The sequence below is a fragment of the Trachypithecus francoisi genome, unplaced genomic scaffold, assembly GCF_009764315.1.
Source record: "Trachypithecus francoisi isolate TF-2019V2 unplaced genomic scaffold, Tfra_2.0 Lachesis_group14, whole genome shotgun sequence".
Classification (NCBI taxonomy): domain Eukaryota; kingdom Metazoa; phylum Chordata; class Mammalia; order Primates; family Cercopithecidae; genus Trachypithecus; species Trachypithecus francoisi.
In genome coordinates, this window is record NW_022681459.1 from 7,986,930 (window position 1) to 8,005,708 (window position 18,779).

At 33.6% G+C, this 18,779-nt stretch overlaps 1 protein-coding gene across 4 annotated transcripts in view; it reads left to right on the top strand.

Moving 5' to 3' along the window:
• Window positions 1–18,779, top strand: part of NCAM2 (neural cell adhesion molecule 2) — a 572,054-nt gene that overhangs the window by 479,616 nt on the left and 73,659 nt on the right. For all 4 annotated transcript variants that reach the window (XM_033232201.1, XM_033232202.1, XM_033232203.1 and 1 more), the window contains 2 exons: window positions 14,891–15,010; window positions 17,252–17,373. In XM_033232201.1, coding sequence (XP_033088092.1) covers window positions 14,891–15,010; window positions 17,252–17,373 — 242 coding nt within the window. The remainder of the gene's footprint in view (window positions 1–14,890; window positions 15,011–17,251; window positions 17,374–18,779) is intronic.

Genomic DNA, 18,779 nt, shown 5'->3' on the forward strand with positions numbered 1-18,779 from the left:
CATATTTATATCCTGCAAGGTCCAATATATTCCAAGCATCTATATGAGAATTCGTGAGATGCATTTTTAGTGGAGATAGTTTTCTCTTCCTTTGGTACCCTGTAGTAACTATTGCTCATATAGGGATTTTGCCAGCTGCTCACTTGTTAGGCAGATGACATCAGTCACGCCTCTCTGTCTTGACTGCACATTGGAGGGTCTGTTTACGGTTCATGTGGCTGTTTGAGTCTTCCATATCATTTGAGATGAATGAGTGGATTATATAATTACTAACTTGGCTTACACTCAAATAAAATTAAATAGTTACTATTTTCAAACATCTGTAAATTATCACCGTGTCCAGGTCAAATCAAATTAAACCATCTAAGCACATTGATTGTTTTATTCTTTCTTTGGAATTTGCAGAAAGAGAATCCATAAGATTTTCTGGGAAGTAATGTTACGTAGTTAGCTGTTCTTCAATACTAATTCTTAATGAACGTGAGTAAACCTTCGTTCCACTTACCAAGATTTAAAAAAATTGTATTGCAACATTTTCTTTTATTCTAAGTGCAGACATAAGTAGACATTTTAGAAAAACTGAAATAGTAGTTTCTCTTCCTCTAAAGCACAATCTTAATTGTTACTACTTCTTTCTCCCACCCTTTAAATTAAAAGCATCATTTAACCACTGTGTAACATGTGCTACTTCTACTGGGTTATCTAACATTAAAGACAAAAGGGAGTCCCCCTTGGTGACAGGACAAGCCTGGGCCATTCTGGTAACCTGGGCATGTCAATGGAAAATAAGGTAGATTTCACATCACAGAGAAAATAATGTGCTTCATCAAGCTGTTTCAACTTGGAAACCTCACCAGATGTCTTCATCTCCACAGTTTATTGTGACACAGAAACACAAAGCAGAAAATACAGGTTTAAGTTTCAAGGCCCATGATAGTGTTGTCTTTTCTCCCCATCTATTGGTTGGGCCACCCATACTACATTCTTTATCTTCAACTCTCTTTCTTGACAAATGATTCTCACTTAATTCTACAAATATTTGTCCTGCCTACTCTATTTTGTGATGCTGAGATTCTGAATAGCTTTAAAGAATGCTCCTTTTCTTTCATTTTAGGATGTAGTTTATTAGTGAATTTATCACTTATGTTATGTCATTTTCAGGAAGTTATTTATCTCCGCTGATTTATAGACATGAACTGAGCACACACACACATATATATGTATGTACACACACATATATATATACACATATACATACATAGTCTAACACAAATGACTTCCTACTTGGTCATCTTAATTGAAATGATATATGCTCATTCATTTAATTTAATAAAAATTGAAAAGCACCTACTATGCTTAGGGAGATTTTAGAATTTTGAATTGCTAGAGATTCCATACTGAAGAAAGTAATACATTGTTTGTCTTCATGGAATTTACGTTTGGGGGGGAAGATATATTTATAGATGCATTGATAGATAAAAATATCAATTTATATTCATTAATATATAATGTTTAATATATCCAAATTTCTAATTTTAAAACAGTTAATGATATAAAGTATGAAGAAAAATGAAGCAGAGCAAGATGCTGTGTAAATGGTGGTGGGAATGGGGACTAATTTTGTAAAGAGGAGTCAGCAGGAGTCTGTGAGGAGGTGATGTTTAAGCAGAGCCCCGAATGAAGTGAGGGCGTGATCACATAAATACCTAGGGAAACCTAGCCTTGGCAGAGGTCAGTATGAAGGCATCCTGGCTGGAATGTCATGATCAGAGAGAGGAATTAAATGAAGTAAGAATAGACAAATAGCCAAGCCAGTGTCCCATGGGGCCTTACAGACTATGGAGAAGACTTTGCATTTTATTCTTAATGTTATGGAATGTTATTGAAAGTCTCATAAGTAATTCTAGAAAGGAGTATAGGAGAGGTCATTTTCAAGTACTGACATTATTAAAAGAGGTCATTTTGAGTAGGGAAGAACCTTTCTCAAATTCTCCTTTACCACGTGAAGCAAAATTCTGGGGTTATAAAAGTAAGTTACCTTCTGCCATATGTTTAGTAAAGATGAAGAATCCTTAGTGCACTGTATCACTCTATATACATTTTCCTTCTTTTTCTGTATTAAACAAATGATTTTGTGCTATTTTTGAAATTCTTATCTTTACTAGATCTCAAAATATTAAAATTTGATTTTCCCCTGTATTATTCTTGAATTAGTCCTTAGAATATAAGGTGATGTTTATAGTTGGGGTCTGTTTGTTTTTGTTTGTTTATTTCTCTCGTTATGGTGTTTTTATTCTTAAAACACAGAGGTCTACAATGACAATAATTCAGCATCCTATGAATGTTCTTTTTGAATTTTTAAACAGTATGATGAAGGTAAGTTATGATTTACCATGCCTAGGATTTCTAGTTACATATTGTGGAAATTAATTGATCTAATTTGTAGAAATTTGACCACCTCCCCTTTTCTAAATATATATAGACATATACAGAGAAATCATACTTTTCCTATACTAATTACAGAACTATAGAGTGATGTTAATTTTTTCATGCATTAAACAACTAAAGCCTACAGTATGTCAAGGCACTGTTCAAGGAAGTAAGAGTATAATAACAAAAAAATTCTTCTCTAATTCATATTAAATTGTATGTATGGAATGTGTATGTTTGTGTATACCCACTGGAATTTTGTTTTATTCTGCCAACTGATCTAATTAGAAAAACTCAGTCAATATATTTGAATCCCACATTCCAGCAGCTATTTTCTCCATTTGCTTTTATTACTGTTTGTGGTGAGCTTGATATATAATTTTAAGGTGTTAACATCCCTAACTTATGTATGGGTACAGCTCATAAATACGAACCCATGTCATGCAACTCATATATGACTGTGTTCAAAATAATGTGTATTAGACTTTAAAACTATTTTAAATAACTTTCCTACATTTGTCGGTTTCAGCATTAGTTAATCTCATTAATACTAAACTTTGTGATCCTAGGTTAAAAAACATATTCAAGATAGCTTCAGAATGTTTGGAATGTTTGGTATACAAATAGGTCTGGCTAAATATAAGTGTTAGCTTTCTCAAGCAAAAAACCAGGGCTTTAAGGAGAAAACACCTGCTCTGTGGTTTTGTAGCAGATATGAAGTATTCAAATGTTTTAATAAATAGAAGAAGAAATATATAACAGAAACAGGTTTCACTTGTCTTTCTCATTAAGCAGGTGGTTAGTACCATTATTTGCATTTTCATAGCCTTAATATATGTTTTCCTTCTCTAGATGCAAAGGGAAATTATCACAAATTTGCCTAAGGATAGCAATTAGGACTACTAATTTATTCTTCTTTGCATTTTATTAAGCTTTACCAAATACAAATGAATTTCACAAGGGAAGATTATACGTGTTTTTACATCTACCATTATAAATTTATATGCCAAATAAGATCACATGGTTTCTTCCCCAAATTCTAACATATTCTTCCATTCAGAGTCCTTTTAAAAGGGAACCTATTGGCAAAAGAAAAATTGTTTCATTTGTCCTGTTTGATGATTCAATACAGCAAGGATATCCCAAATCAAAAGTTATTGGAATAATATGATTTCATTATTTTTACATTTATACCTATAATTATTTGTATTCACTGAAACTTTAATTTAGAAATATTCATTTTTTGAGCTCTAAAATTCAAGGTTCAAGTGATTTCTTTTTCTTTTTAATTTAGGAGGAGATCCAATAGAATCATTCAAATAAGCATCTTCAGGTTCTATGACATGCTCATAAGAAAATAAATTATTCATAGAAATGTTTATTCATAGAATTACTGTCCGCATAATTTAACTTCTCCAGAAAACATGTTTTAAAGTGCTATATATCAGAATAACATGTAATCTTTCAAAATAGCATTAGAAAAATATAATGCAATATTTTCCTAAAATATTTGAATTATTATTTCGGAATACAATTCTTGTCACAAATATTTAGTGATGTGAAAATCTTGGCAAACCACTCATATTAATTCATTTAAGATATTTGAATAAATAATTTGGAAATGAAAAATTTTTATTAAGCAACAACAAAGGACAGAAAGAAACATAAATATTTCCAAATATCTTCAAAGATTAGTAGGTTTTTATGGCTGAAATTTCATTGAAAACTAACAAGCGATTTATTAGAGTTAATGGAGATATCTGGGTTAACTATAGAGAAGAATGACTTAGCAAAGACAAATTTTAAATATTATTATGAGTCTCTTCCAAATATATTAAAACTTCTTTGAAAATAATAGAAAAAATGTTGAAAAGAAAAAAAAACCTGGCTAATGTTGCAATTCGTGCGTTGATCTCAAATCTTCTTCACATTCTAACAAGGCCTCTGGGCTTTCTGTGTGATTTGGTATGTATGTTCCATAGTAGAGAATATAAATGATATAGCAAGAACAGTTCATTCTTCAGTATTAGCAAATTTGACTGGAAATGTTGAATGGAATATATGAAATAAATGGATTGATTTCATAGACAGAATATGCTGGCCAGAGCGTACAATAGTAACAAGTGACTGGGACATGCATCTTTCCTACAAGAGGCCTAAGAATCAAATCTCTAATTAACCAGAGAATCTGATTGACTTTATTCTGAATCTCTCTTCTCTGTATTTTTAGTGGGATTATAATGTGCTTCTGTGAACTATAAGGAAAATGCTGAATTGTATCCATTTTATAGTGCTAGCAATTCATGAGGATAATCAGCATGGATTTACAGTTGTTAGTCTAATGAGAACTCAGAAACACATAATTAAGTAAAATATTCTGAGAAAGACACTGTATCCTCTAATAGTTTAAATTACATTTTAAAAAGATCTTACATCATATGCAAAAATCAACTCAAAATAGATTAAAGACTTAAAGGTAAAACCTGAGCCCATAAATCTACTAGAAGAAAATTTCTATAGAATGACTGTTTGTGTACCCTCAAAATTTATATGTTGAAACCTGGTCCTCAATGTAGTGGTATTGGAGGCGGGGCTTTGAGAGGTATTAAATCCTAAGGGCAAAATGCTCATGAGTAGGATTGGCGCCCTTCTAAAAGATAGATTCCAGGGAGTGGCCTCACTTCTCCACCTACGTGAGAGTGGAATGAGAAGATGTCTATAAGCCAAAAACCAGGCCTTCATCAGATATCAAATCTGCTTTCACCTAAACATGGACTTCTCAGGCTCTGGAACTGTGAGAAATTTCTGTTGTTTATAAGCCACTTAGTCTAAGATATTCTCTTATAATTATCTAAATGTAAATAAGCCAAAAATGGGCACCAGAAAGTAGAGGTGCTGATCTAAGAAATACCTGAAAATGTAGAAGAGTGTTTAGAATTGGACAATGGGTAGAAGCTGTAAGAGTTTTGCAGTACATGCTAGAAACCGTTGGTACTGCCTCAAACAGACTATTAAGGGAAATTCTTATGAGGGCCCACAAAGGAAAAAAGAGAACTACATAGAAAGTCTCAATATTCTTTGTGAATACTTAAGTAATCCTGAATAGAATTCTGTTGATACAAATATAAACAGTAAAGAACATTCTAATGAAGTCTCAGACAAAAATTATGACATCTGTTTGACAATACAGGAAAGGGCATCATTGTTAAAAAATGGCAAAGAGGCCTGACATGGTGGCACACGCTTGTAATCCCAGCACTTTGGGAGGCCGAGGCGGGTGGATCATGAGGTCAGGAGTTCGATACCAGCCTGCCCAATATGGTGAAACCTCGTTTCTACTAAAAATACAAAAATTAGCTGGGCATGGTGGCAGCTTGCTGTTGGTCTGCACCTGTAATCTCAGCTACTCAGGAGGCTGAGGCAGGATAATTGCTTGAACCCAGGAGACAGAGGTTGCAGGCAACCGAGATCATGCCACTGCACTCCAGCCTGGGGGACAGAGGAAGACTTCTTCTCAAGGAAAAAAAAAAAAAAGTGGCGAAGAACTCAGCTGCACTATGTTAGTATCTTAGTGTTTTTTGTAAGCTAGAACTCTTGTGTGATGGAATCAGATATTTGCCTGGAAATTTCTAAACAATGTGTTGAAGAAGCAGTCTGACTTTTCCTGACTGCTTATGTTAACGGACTAGAGAAATAAATGATTTAAAGATAGAATTATTAATCAAAAGGGATGCAGAACTTAAAGGTTTGGAAAATTTTTACCCTATCCATTCTGTAACAAATGAGAAAAACTTGGAAAGAACATTAAGGATTTGGCCAGGAGGACATTTGATATAGACATTGATTAGCATGGATCAGCCATCTCAGTCGAAGCTAGGAGTTATTTTTCCAGACAACGGAGGAATGTCCATGAAGCAGATACAAAGATAATCAGAGCTGTCACTCCCATCACAGGATCAGGGTTCAAGTGCCTAGGGGACAGGAAGTTTCAAAGGAAGGTTTGAAGGTGCCTGCAGGATCTTCTAGTGCCATCTCACTTCGTGGACTCTGCTCCTGTTACGCCAGCACTGCCTCTCATTGTCCCAGGTGTGGCCCCATTGGGGCCTGGTCTTGTATAGGACGTGGTGGGTGCCCCTTCAGAGATCATAGGCAGCAAATTTTGGTCATGTTCCTGTGGAACTATCTCCACCAGGGCACAATGTGCCCAGGCCCTGGGAGCGTGGCTGCCTCCACGTGGATTTCAGGGGGAAGGGCCTCTTAGCAGAGCTGCAGGCTCAAGTCCCTAGCGCTGGAGAGCCACTGGGCCTAGGCAGAGAACTGCTGCAGGAGTGGGACTCAGGCACTGAGCATGCTTGGGGACAGGGCTACTCAAAGCAATGGGAGTGGAGTCTTCTTAGCCTTGGAATTGGTGCCTTTATTAGGTAGACCCCAGAGAGCTGCTTTGCCCCTTCTGCAATGTGAGGACTAAGTGAGATATGTATAAAACAGGAAGCAGGCCCTCACCAGGCACTGAACCTGCCAGCTCCTTGACCTTGGACTTCCCAACCTCCAGAACTGCGACAAATAAAATTATGTTGTTTATAAGCCTCCTAGTGTATGGTATTCTGTTTTAGCAGCCAGAATGAACTAAGACAGAAATATAGGGAAAAAGTTTCTTGCTGTTGGTCTGCACAATGATTATTTTGCATATGACACCCAAAGCATAGGCAACAAAAGCAAAAATAAACGAGTGGGATTACATCAAGATGAAAAGCTTCTGCACATAAAAGGCAACAACCAACAGAGTGAAAGGAAACCTATAAAATTGGAGATCATATTTGTCAGCCATATACCTGATAAGGGGTGAATCTCCACAAATGTATGAAAAATTCATACAACTCACTAGCAAGAAACCAAATAACCCAATTAAAAGAAGCAAATGATCAGAATAGCTCTTTCCCAAAAGGAGACATACACATGGCCAATAGGTATATGAAGGGGTGCTCAATATCACTAATCATCAGAGAAATGAAATGAAACCACATTGAGATATCAACTCACAACTGTTGGTATGGCTTTTTTACAAAGAGAGAAAAGTTAAGTGTTGGCAAGCATGTAGAGAAAAGGGAACACTTGTACACTGTTATGGAAAATGGTATGAAATTTCGTAATTCAGCAATCCCATTTCTGAGTATATATTCTCAAGTGAAATGTGTACGTCTATGTTCCTTGTAGCATTAGTCACAAGAGCCAAGATATGGAAACAACCTTAATGTCTATCTGTGAATGAATGGTTAAAGAAAATATGGTGTGTGTGTGTGTGTGTGTGTGTGTGTGTGTGTGTGTATAAAATATATATTGTAATATATTATTACACATATAATATTCCGATGTGTGTACATATGTATATAGAATATTATTTATATATAGAATATATAATATTGTTAATATATTAGAATATAGTACATTGTTATATATTTATACATGTATATACATTTATATACATTATATATACACATATGTATATAGACATATTATTCAGCCTTTAAATAAGAATTACTACATGATCTCACTTATATGTGGAATTTAAAAAATCATACTCATAGAAGCAATGAGTAAAATGGTGTTTGCCAGAAGTGAGATATGAGGGAAATGAAGAAATGTTGGTCAAGGGATACAAAATTTCAGTTATGCAAGATGAATGCATTCTAGAGATATAATGTACCGCATTGTGACTATAATTAACCATGCCATATTAATGATACCTATGGATATGTGCTAAGTTAACAAGAAATGTAACTATAGTTAACAATACTTATTGAAATGTACTAAGAGGCTACATATTAAGTGTACACATACAAACATATAAAAAAACTGGTAAATATGATAATTGATAGATATGTTTAATTAGCTTGAATTCGTGGTGATTATTTCAGAATGTATGCGTGTATCAAAACATCAAGTTAAACCCTTTAAATATATACAATTTTTATCATTAAATTATCTCTCAATAAAGCTGGGAGAAAAGCATATACAGTATTATCATTTTTCTTATTTATCATTTTTATTTTTCTTTGTATTTAATGTTTTCTTGGGAGATAATATATTTTCCTTATAATTCATGTTTATGAGGATTTTTATTTACTACAAAGTGCTCTCTGTACTCTAGTTTTATATTAATAGGTCAATATAAAGCTATGGGTTATGCAAAGCTTTAGCTTAAGATAGAATCATGTTCAAATCCAAACTCTAATGTTTAGTGGCTAGTTTATCTTTCTGAGCCTCCCTTTGCTGGTCTAGGAAATGGAGAATGTAACCAAACTCTGTTAGTTCCGGTATTAAATGAAACAGGATCAGATAGGACTTGAATAATAGATTTTTCCGTAAAACAAATTTTACCTGGACAAGTAAACTTTGTTTTCCATGTTCAGCAACAAGAGTAGAGTACATTTGTAATAAAAGGTAACTACTATAGATTTAACAAGTGCCCTCATTGGGTCAATTTCTTTAAAAGTGGTTCATTTGGTATAATTTTTTAAAATGTAAATTCAGGAACTAACTACTGAATTATTATTTTACATTTAAAACGTGTAGGTTAGATGAGGGCTGAGGATAGTATTTATGGTATGTGATATGTGTCCTCACAAGATCCTTATAATAAAAAGATTCTCATAATAGCCAAATACAGCAATGAGGGCATGATCAATAACTGAGGAAAATTATATAGAGATGTTTTTAGGAGGTTAAATAGCTAAAATGGAGGTTAGAGTTTCTGTCAGCACCTAAGAGAGAGGAGCATTTAATTACAAAACCTTAACTCATCGCAGTTCACCTGCTAAAAAAAAAAAATTAAGAAGTTTGTGGCAGAAAAAGAATTCGGCAATGTGAACATTTTGGGAAGTTAGCAATTTTGTGAGTGAAAAACAATTTTCTGGTTATCTGCCATCATCAAGATATTTTATGAATATTTTATAAAAACCTATGAATTTAGACTATAGAAGGAAATGTTTAGTAATTAGACATTTATGATATTTTACATACTCAATGGACCTTGAAAAAACATCAATTGAATTTTTCTTGAATAAATAATTTTACATATACTAAGAAGTATTATATTTGAAATGAAAATAGTATAAATTGTTTATGAAACATATATTTTGTTAAATGAAACTTATGTTTTAAATTAATGTTTTCATATAAGGGAAAGTTTTTCAATTTAAATAGGAAGCCATCTGATTTTAAGGGTAATATGTACTTCCTGTATAAAATCTCACAGCAGTTAAACTCCAACTGTTAAATTGTTTATTTTTATGTATAGCTTATACTCACGATGGAAAATAACATAGGCAATACAATAAATATATAATAAAAATTTGGATGTGCTGAACTGTGATCTTAAAATAATGCCATCAACATATTGTTTTGATAAAAGTCCTAGACAAATGATGCATCATTATTAGATTAATTTTTCTTTCCACTGTTCATCAAAATATATATCCATATAAATTTTTTTTACCAATAATCTATCCATAAAAGTTATATATACCAAAATATATATGCATACAGGTTATAGTATTATTCATAAAATATTTAAAGTACTGTTAAAAAAACTAAGATTATATTATTGATATTATGCAAGTAATGATAACTTCAAACACAACATAATTTTGTGCAAAAATGCAAATGTAAATTTCAGAAGTAAATGAAAATATAATTGAACTGAGATGATTACCTACCTAAGCTTCTTTAGGAAACTTAAAGAATTCCATTCATTAATAATGGAATTATCTCTGAAGTCATTTTTATATTTGTAGCTGGTGTCAAAGTATTAAAATATTCTGCATGTGTATAGAAACAGTAAAAATTTACTTTTATTTTGCCAGTTGCTAACTCCTGCAGAAGTAAGTCAGATAATTCTCTCAAAAATAGCCCTGATTTGGCTTCTTTTAATTGTCTACGGAGCAAAAGCTGTCTTAATTGAGAAACTTGAGGGACTTCCCTGTGTTTTCAGACCTATCTGAGGAGATTAACACCAACTGTTATTTTGAATGATCAGTTCTACCCTTGCTAAGCTTTGTAATTTCTCATAGCTCTCTGAATTGTTGCACAGTACTTGACAATATGAACAGTTCCATTGGGGTTAGGTGACAAAGCACTTCTACATCTGGGGAGACTGTATTTGCTTACACTGAATAGGACAAAAACCCCGTGGAGAGAGCCAGGGTTTGAGAATGGAAAAAGAACGTGAATAAATTTAGTGTTAGAATTTTCCTGAGTTTTATTAGTTACCGAATATGTATTTAGTTGATGTCATTGATGCAAGGGTTGCAAATATTCTATAGCCTCTGCTTCTCTTGACAACCAATGGGAAGGAATTGATAATACAGGATAGGAACTAAAAATTGTTTTAAATTCCCTTTAATAAGGCCTGGTTCTCTAATAAAAAGAGAATGAACTTTCAAATTCAAATTTTTCTCTCTACTGTGATCACTTCGAAACTGATAAAAAATGGAAAAGGATTTATATTTTTTCTGCCATCTTTTTAGTTAAACTTTTTTTAAATGTATCTTGACTTTTTTGTCTTTTTTGCCTTTATAGACAGGTGATAACGTGCTATTTTTCAAATTCATTTATATATAAATGATGTAGAAATATTAAATTAGTGCAGGAAACCAAATTCTATAGAGAACTCATTTCTGTTGCCATGCCAAAGAAAAATTCATGATTGTTTATAATTTTCGGAAGAACTGTGTTCAGATTTGTAAATCATGCTGTAAATATAGCTTTAAAGTACCTTAATTTATACATTTGTCCTTAAAAGCTTTTACTTGTTTGTAATCTAGATCTGCTGTCTCCTAATTCTGGAGTTTGAATTTCCAATAAATTACAAGGCAAGAGCCCATCCCACACTACAGTTTAAGGTTCTGTTGTTCTATTTGTGTATGCAGATTTAGGGAAAGAAAGTCTTACATTAACTTCATAATTTGAGGTACAACTCTATTATTGAGTACACAGCCTTTCATTTTCCAAGTGGTAGTTTGCTTTTAGTCCCTACCTTGGGTGTTCAGAAACCCTATGTTTGGTAAAATGCCGGTAAATTACAGATGATTTGATGTATATATCCTCTCATTTAAGAAAGGCAAGTCAAATTACAGATCCAGGCTTTGCCTCCTCCAAATCTTTTCCCTCTCACTTTAATGTAGTCTCAATGTGTGGAGTTTTTCTATTTCACACAATAATCTTCATGTTCACACAGTGTTAATAAGCCTGTAATAAGAGTTATTGTATCAAAATCTGCATTCAGAATTCAAAAACAAACTGACTTCATGTATATAAACTTTGTAAAACTTGCATCAATAGGTTTATTTTATGCGTCTTTCCTATAATTTTAAAGGTTATCTGTAAAACCTCTCTTTGGCCACTTTCAGTTTGCATGTTTTAGCCCAGGACTGTAATAACAGTTTAGCCATCAGTGTGACCTCTTGGCTCCTTTCCTCTGCCAAGTGATGTGAAACTCAGTCAGGACATGGGTAAGCCTTGACTCTGAGAACAGAAACATGTGAGGGAACAGGGAAATTCCATTCTGAGTTGATACAATGTAACTAAGGAAATACTTACCTTGCCAGAGGTAGCGGGGCACACAGAGCTCCTCATAGCACCTGTGAAATGTTAAAGGAAGGGGATTGCTGACAATGCAAGCCAGAAAGAGCTTTTGCCTGAAATACTCAGATAATTCAAGTGTGATCTGCACTTGATTTTTTGTTGCTGGGGTATGTGGGGTGGGAATGGTCTTTATTGTTTAACCTCAACTTTTCTCACATTAGATTTGCCCTGGTACTTTGGTAGCTCTGTTGTTACCAATTTTTAACCCACAAAGATGAAGACATCATATCTAGAATAATGATCTCTACGCTTATGATTTATGTAGTATTTTATTTGCAATTGAGAGTGTATGTTTACATTCTTTTGCTTCTCCTTTTGCCTTGTGTTAAGAATACGATTGAATATAAGCATTACCAGATCCCATCACCAACGCAGCCAAGTCACAAACTACCGAATGCTCTTAAAATGATGTTGCAGCTGCACCAGGATATCGCAGAAATATGGAAAGGCGTATCATATATCAAAGTTGGCTGTTTTATAAAAGGGCATTTATTCTTCGAGACTTATTCCAAAACATGTTAGGCCTTTGGACAGTCAATGTGATGTTACGGCACAGTCTGTGTTCTATTGCGCTCTTTACCCTAATGAAAGCTGGACTGGATAGCACGGGGACATACGAGCCTAGTTCACCTTTGCTTTTGTTTTTAAAAACATTTATTATCTGATTAAATTAATAAAATATTGTGATTTTTAAACTCTTGTTAAAGGAGTTCAACACCAGCCTGAGCAGCATAGTGAGACCCCATCTCTATTAAAAACAAGGAAAATGCTAAATAAATGCCTTGATTGTAAACATTGAGGAAAAGAATGGAACAAAAGGAAGTATCAAAACAAATTCATGTTACGCTGACTTTCAGCAGAGGCTTTTCATCTTCAAGACAGTCAAATTCCAGTTTATTAGCATTTTAGCAACCTTTGTTAAATTTCCTCTTCTCATTCCATAATCTATATAAACAGCTCTATCTATGCACTCAGCTTCTCTTCAGTGTAACTATACACTTTTCTGGGGCTTAAATTATATACTCATTAACTACCAATTATCAAGTGAGTTTGGGTTTCCTGAAAAGCTTGCAGGTCATTACCCTGTGAGAAATCATTGCATTTAAGCCTTGGCTTCCCCATTTATCCTTGCTGCTTCTAATCGGTTGGATTTCTATGCTGATCGATCTATTCCCAAATGGCCTCCCTTAAATCTGAAGTAATGTATTATAATCTGAGGCTTCAACAAGGCGGTACACTCCAAAAAGCAAGTTCAGTTTCTTATAAGGTTGAGAAATTGAGAAATACAAAACTAAACTTTGCCAATTGGAAATTTATTTTTTTGTTGATTTTAGTACATCTGTACAGGATTAAGTAATGTCTGATTGATATGTGTGTTGTAGCCATTAATATTTATCTGGTATTAAGTAATTTTTATATATTGTTTTAATTTTGGACACAGTGCATTCAACAATGTATTATTTTCTTTTCTAGAATGTGATAAGTAATTCAATATAGATTAAATGATTGCAATACAAAATGCTAGGCCAGACATAGTAGCCCACTCCTGAAATCCCAGACTTTGAGAGGCTGAGGTGGGCAGTTTGCTTGAGCCCAGGAGTTCAACACCAGCCTGAGTAACACAGTGAGACCCCATCTCTATAGAAAACAAACAAAATGCTAAATAAATACCGTGATTATAAATATTGAGGAAAACAATAGAACAAAAGGAAGTATCACAACAAATTCATTAAGTATCCTCATAAAATACAAAGAATATGTTGTCTAGTAAATTATAATATAATTATTGGAAATAACATATTAATAAATTATATTACAATGTTATTGCATGTATATCGCTTCTGGTCATGGTTTATGTAAAACTATAGTTCTGTAAAGATGATCCTAATTACCTATGATTTAATCTTTTATATCTCCTAATATTAATTGATTATGTGGCTTGGAGTTACTGTGGAAACCAAACATAGCTTCCTTTTGATTTTCATCGAGACATTGCTATATCCCCTCGCTAAGTTTCCACTTTCTTTAGCAAAAGCAGTTAAAGAAAGTGGCAACAATAAAATTCTAGTAGCTCCATCAGGTGAATTTATGAAGATGTAATATTTTGAAATCAGTAATTGCATCCAAAATTATCAAGGGTCAAATAACAAGGGTTGACATGACCCATATATTTCCAGTAACCTTTATTTCCCTATGCCTTTTCATATTCTTCTTCCTTAGTGTCTTATTGAATCCAGGTCTGGTAGAGTTGTAAATGAGAAGAAACTCAGAGTGAAAATACAAGTTATGAGTATGCTTCAAGCTAGAATTAAAACAATTTGATTTGATTTGAAATTGTAGAATAAACTATTTTTGCTGTAGTTTCAACTTTGTCACACTTGTTTGACATGAGTAAATCACCTCACATTGGAAGCCAGTCTTCATATTAAATGCCATGATTCTATTAAATACTATAGAAATAATCTGTAGAGTACTTCTACCTGAGACACATACAGAATGTATGTATTTTAACATCATTAGCATCATTCTTGGTTTTTGAATATTAAAAAGATTTAACTTTCTACTTTGTGAATGTATCACAAATGAAATGGGTAATTTTCTTTGAAAGTGCATAGGTTAGAAAGCTAAAATAGAGGTGAAAAAGAGAAATATTCACAAATCATTTTCTTCTTATATGACTTATCTATTTTTTAGGTATTTCATGGAAAGATTTCAGTGAAATTATTCACTCAGAATTGTAATAGTTTGATTCATTTTTCTTATTAAAATTTGTCAAATTATAAATATATATATATATTTTTTTTTCTTCTTCTTCTAGCAATGGTTGTTTTGAGCAACCTGGAACCAAATACAACTTATGAAATCAGGGTTGCAGCTGTAAATGGAAAGGGACAAGGAGACTACAGTAAAATAGAAATCTTCCAAACGTTACCAGTCCGTAAGTAATCATCTCTATTTTTTATTTTCTTTTGTCATTTTCTTTACTTGCAAATGTAATAGATTTTAAAATGTAGGGAGATGTTTCAACACTTTTGGGACATGAATTGGTCTTTGGTGAAGTGGTTTTTGAAGACAGTGACATCTCAGATTTATTAATATAAAAATAACTTTGCTTTAGAGCGAGGCAAAAAAAAGAGTGCACTAGAATACACAGAGCAAAAATTGTTCCCGGGAAATTGTCCTCCTTGCAAAAGTGATTAATTGGATTGTTGTCTTCTGACTATATTCTGGGAGAAAGAAAAAAAAGTCTATGTAACATGTTCAATATTTTGTTCTTTTGTGGAGGCCTGACTATTGACCTTGTTCCACAAATTATATGGGCTTTAAGTGTCAAAAAATTAATCATTATGTTAATTCATTACAACAGTGACTTCAGGAGAAGACTTGTTCTGGTAACTATCATGTTTTGAGGAATTGTAAGTTAATTGAGTTTACATAAAGTGAAGATTAAATTTTAAAAGACTTAACATTTCCTTTATGTTAAATAAATTACTTTAAATGTGAGAAAACATAATAAATACAACTGAACCACTGTTATAAAAATCTATGCATAACACTGCCTGACATATATATATGTGTGTGTGTGTGTGTGTATGTATATGTGTGTATATGTATGTATATATGCACACACGCATATAAAGACAGTCAAAATGGCCACAATATATTATCTTACAGAGTATCTCTCTGTTGGTAATCATAAAGTCTGTCTGGTAAGTTTCTTTTCTCCATGCCCAATGCTAGTGGTTAAGATAACCTGCCTGATAGGGTGGCTTGCACCTGTAATCCTAGCATTTTGGAAGGCTGAGGCAGGCAGATCACTTGAACCAAGAAGCTCAAGACCAGCCTGGGCAACACAGTAAAACCCTGTCTCTACAAAAAATAATTTAAAAAAAAATCAGTTGGGTGTGGTGGTATACACTTGTAGTCCCAGCTACTTGGGAGGCTGAGGTGAGAGGTGAGAAGATCACCCGAGTCTGGGGAGATCAAGGCTGAAATGAGCCATGACCACACTATGAAACTCCAGCCTGGGTGACAGAGTGAGACCCTGCCTCAGAAAAAGAATAAAGAAAATAAGAAAAGAAAAAAGAAATGACAATATCCTGCTGAGAAGAAATAACAGGTCATTCTGGTTTAGAGACATGAAATCCTTTTCGGTCCATGGTCTTTGTTTTTCTTGGCCTTTCACATAGAAAATTATTGCACTTTGGTAGATCCCTGTTCTATTCAAAACAATGTAAGCATCATTGTTATATGGCTATCTCTATGTTGAAGAATAATATCAAAGGCAAGTATATGAATGAACCTAGAAGAAAATGAAATATTGAAACACAGGTCTGTAAAACTGGATACTGCAAATTTTATTCAAATTTGCACCCAGGAAGGAAAATGCTTATTAAAGCAGGTTAACTAATTGCAAGTCAGTATCTTTACTGGTAGGTATATATTCCATACAGATTGATGTGTTAATGTGTTCTTATTAATAAATGCTTACAAAACATTTATTTTTTTTTTTTTTTTTTTTTTTTTTTTGAGGCGGAGTCTCGCTCTGTCGCCCAGGCTGGAGTGCAGTGGCCAGATCTCAGCTCACTGCAAGCTCCGCCTCCCAGGTTTACGCCATTCTCCTGCCTCAGCCTCCCGAGTAGCTGGGACTACAGGCGCCCGCCACGTCGCCCGGCTAGTTTTTGTATTTTTAGTAGAGACGGGGTTTCACCGTGTTAGCCAGGATGGTCTCGATCTCCTGACCTCATGATCCGCCCGTCTCGGCCTCCCAAAGTGCTGGGATTACAGGCTTGAGCCACCGCGCCCGGCCACAAAACATTTATAAACTAAATTTATATTAAGAAAATAAAAATGATTTAATACTATTAATAATAAGAGAAATAAAGTTTTACATTTGTGCAATGTTGTACTTTTCTCAGAGTATTTGCATATGAGTGAAAATAATATATTTGGTCCTGAGGCCACAGTTTTGGCATGACACTTCTAGATTTATAATGTTGCTGCTTCTTGGATGGGGAAAATGAGGATCAGAAATTATATCACAAAAGGGCAATATCAAATGATAAATCCAGGATAACACCATATATTTTGATTACATTACTGTTCTTTTTATTAAAATATAGTTTCTCTAGGTATCTGAAATGTGTGCAAATGAAGAAATGTTGTATTGCATATCTAGGTGAACCAAGTCCTCCATCCATACATGGACAGCCAAGCAGTGGAAAGAGCTTTAAACTCAGCATCACCAAACAGGACGATGGAGGGGCCCCTATTTTGGAATACATTGTGAAATATAGAAGTGTAAGTACCTTGTTTATTATCATATACTAGGTTTTTTCAAATTCAATTGAGTTGCACTGAATTTATAAACATATCAGGAGAGAATGTGTATTTAGTAATTGTGGTAATAAGAGCTAATCTTCCTTCCATTCCTGATAGTCATCATTGTGATTTTTTAAAATCTAAGCATGGATCGTCAAAATATTCTCATGGTTTTCATCTTGTGATTTTTAGGTGTGAAATGGGACTAGCAAACTTTTCAGAAATGAGATATTATTTCCCCTGTTTTGCTGACAAGCTTCTCATTTTATCTGATATTAGTAACTTCAGGCTAAGTCCCCTGTCAATCATATGTTAGGTAGTATTAATAGAAAAATCACACCTCAAAATAAATTAATCAAATAATTTGACTTATTTAGCCATAACGTTTAACAAAGAATGGCCACAGTGAACTTGAGGAAGAGGGAATCGTTTTCTTCAAGTTTAATTAGCGCTATCTAATAAGGAAGTTTGGAGAGCTAAAAGCTGCACACAGATTTTTGATAGCGGTTGGAGGTAAACAATGTTCACTAGTTGCAGAGTCATAGAGTGGCACTGTGGGCACTGCCTTTTTGCCTTCAGTAAAGATGATTTCAAAGGTCACTGAAAATAATTTCTTCAGAATTGTTTTCCATACGTACCTTGGAGCATTGGTGTCTACTGTAAAATATGTTAAAAATGAAACATGATTTTAAGTTAAATTTTCTAAGATTCATACAACATGCATTTTATGCTTATGTTGTCTGAATCCATGTTAGTGCTATCCAAATTAATTATATTTTACCAGATTGTGTTTAAAATAATTGCTCCATAGTAGTGTGTGGGTTGATTTTTAATATTTTCTCACAGATCCCCAATTATCTAAATTATAATATTGCTGCTTCTAAATTCAAACATCTACATTCTGAGGGGTAATAAAAAATAATTTTGAATGGTATATTTTAATAATTAATTTTAGATATCAAATCATTTTTTAAAATTTTAAAAATTAATACTCCTTTGGGAGGACAAGTGTTTGTCCCAGCTTTCATACTCAAGTGAGGTCTCTTGGCCATTCTCGTTTGCACATTTGTAAACTCGGTAGAAGGAAGATCATTTTTTCTAGGGACGTAGGCTTGGCCAGAATTCATGAATTGGACTGGTAGAACAACAGGCTTTCCATGCAGATTGTTGCTCACAGTTCTGGGATGAAAAAATTTATTGTACAAAATACTGGGGATAGTAACAGTTTGTAAAGAATTCTAATAAATCCCACAGTGGACTCTGAAATGCAATGACTAGTCGTGAAACAACGTGTTGTATATTTTTAATTGTACTGTATTGTTATTAGTGGCCCCAGTCATTGATGTAAACAAAAATATTTATTGAGTAGCACTACATCTATTTAG